The 783-nt window shown below is 42.1% G+C and overlaps 1 protein-coding gene across 1 annotated transcript in view; it reads left to right on the forward strand.

Annotated features, from left to right (window-relative positions):
- The window catches only part of LOC105454540 (fatty acid synthase-like), a 7,600-nt gene extending 7,418 nt beyond the window's left edge, over positions 1-182 (forward strand). Inside the window, exon 16 of the mRNA XM_011697212.1 lies at positions 159-182. Coding sequence (XP_011695514.1) covers positions 159-182 — 24 coding nt within the window. The remainder of the gene's footprint in view (positions 1-158) is intronic.
- The last annotated feature ends 601 nt before the right edge of the window (positions 183-783 follow it).

A 783-nucleotide genomic window follows, 5' to 3' on the forward strand; every position in this document is an offset into this window, starting at 1 on the left:
TATAGTACCATGCGCTCACTATATGTAATCAATTATTCATTTTTAAAACTCTTATTTTCTCGAGTTATTGACCGTTCCTTTTGTCCTTCATTTATTTATTATTCTTTAAATGTCTAATTTTGTGTATCTCCATTATATATATAAAAAACGGACAATAGCTTAGTAAAAACATTTGGATGTAGTAGATACTAACTTAGGTACAGTGCCGACTGGCCTGGTCAGCGTGGAGTAGATGATATTTCCCGTGTTCACCACGGGAATCACGTGCGATTCGTATAGCGTTTCCAAAGTGACTACCGACCGGTCTGGAGGTAGTGATAACCTGGGGTTGTTGATTGAAGTATTTCAGCAGAGCCAATTGTTGGGCCTGCTCCGGAGCGAGCTGAGGCTCGGCGTTGCTGCTGGTCGTGTACGTCGTTCTTCACCTTGGACGGCGACGCTGACTTGAAGATGTCCAGGTCGGCATCGGGATTATTGTTGGGCACCACCACCCTCTTGGGCACGTTCTCGTCATCGTGATCGTCGTTGCCAAAGTCGAGCTTGTTGCCGGTTTTGTCGAGCATTGAGTTGAACTCGTTCAGAGTCTTGCTTGGAATAAACTGATAGATCTTCATCGGCGGCAGCGTCTTCGTCACCGGCACACACGGAAAGAACGATTTTACTAAATTTTCTTGATCTGAAAATAATTTTTGTTTAATAATTAAAATAATTTTATGCAAAATAATTTGCTAGAATATCAAAACGTTTTATAGCAGTGCTTATCAGTTCGGAAGAGCACACGTC

The sequence above is a fragment of the Wasmannia auropunctata genome, unplaced genomic scaffold (genome assembly GCF_000956235.1).
Source record: "Wasmannia auropunctata unplaced genomic scaffold, wasmannia.A_1.0 LD335985.1, whole genome shotgun sequence".
NCBI classification, from domain to species: Eukaryota; Metazoa; Arthropoda; class Insecta; order Hymenoptera; family Formicidae; genus Wasmannia; species Wasmannia auropunctata.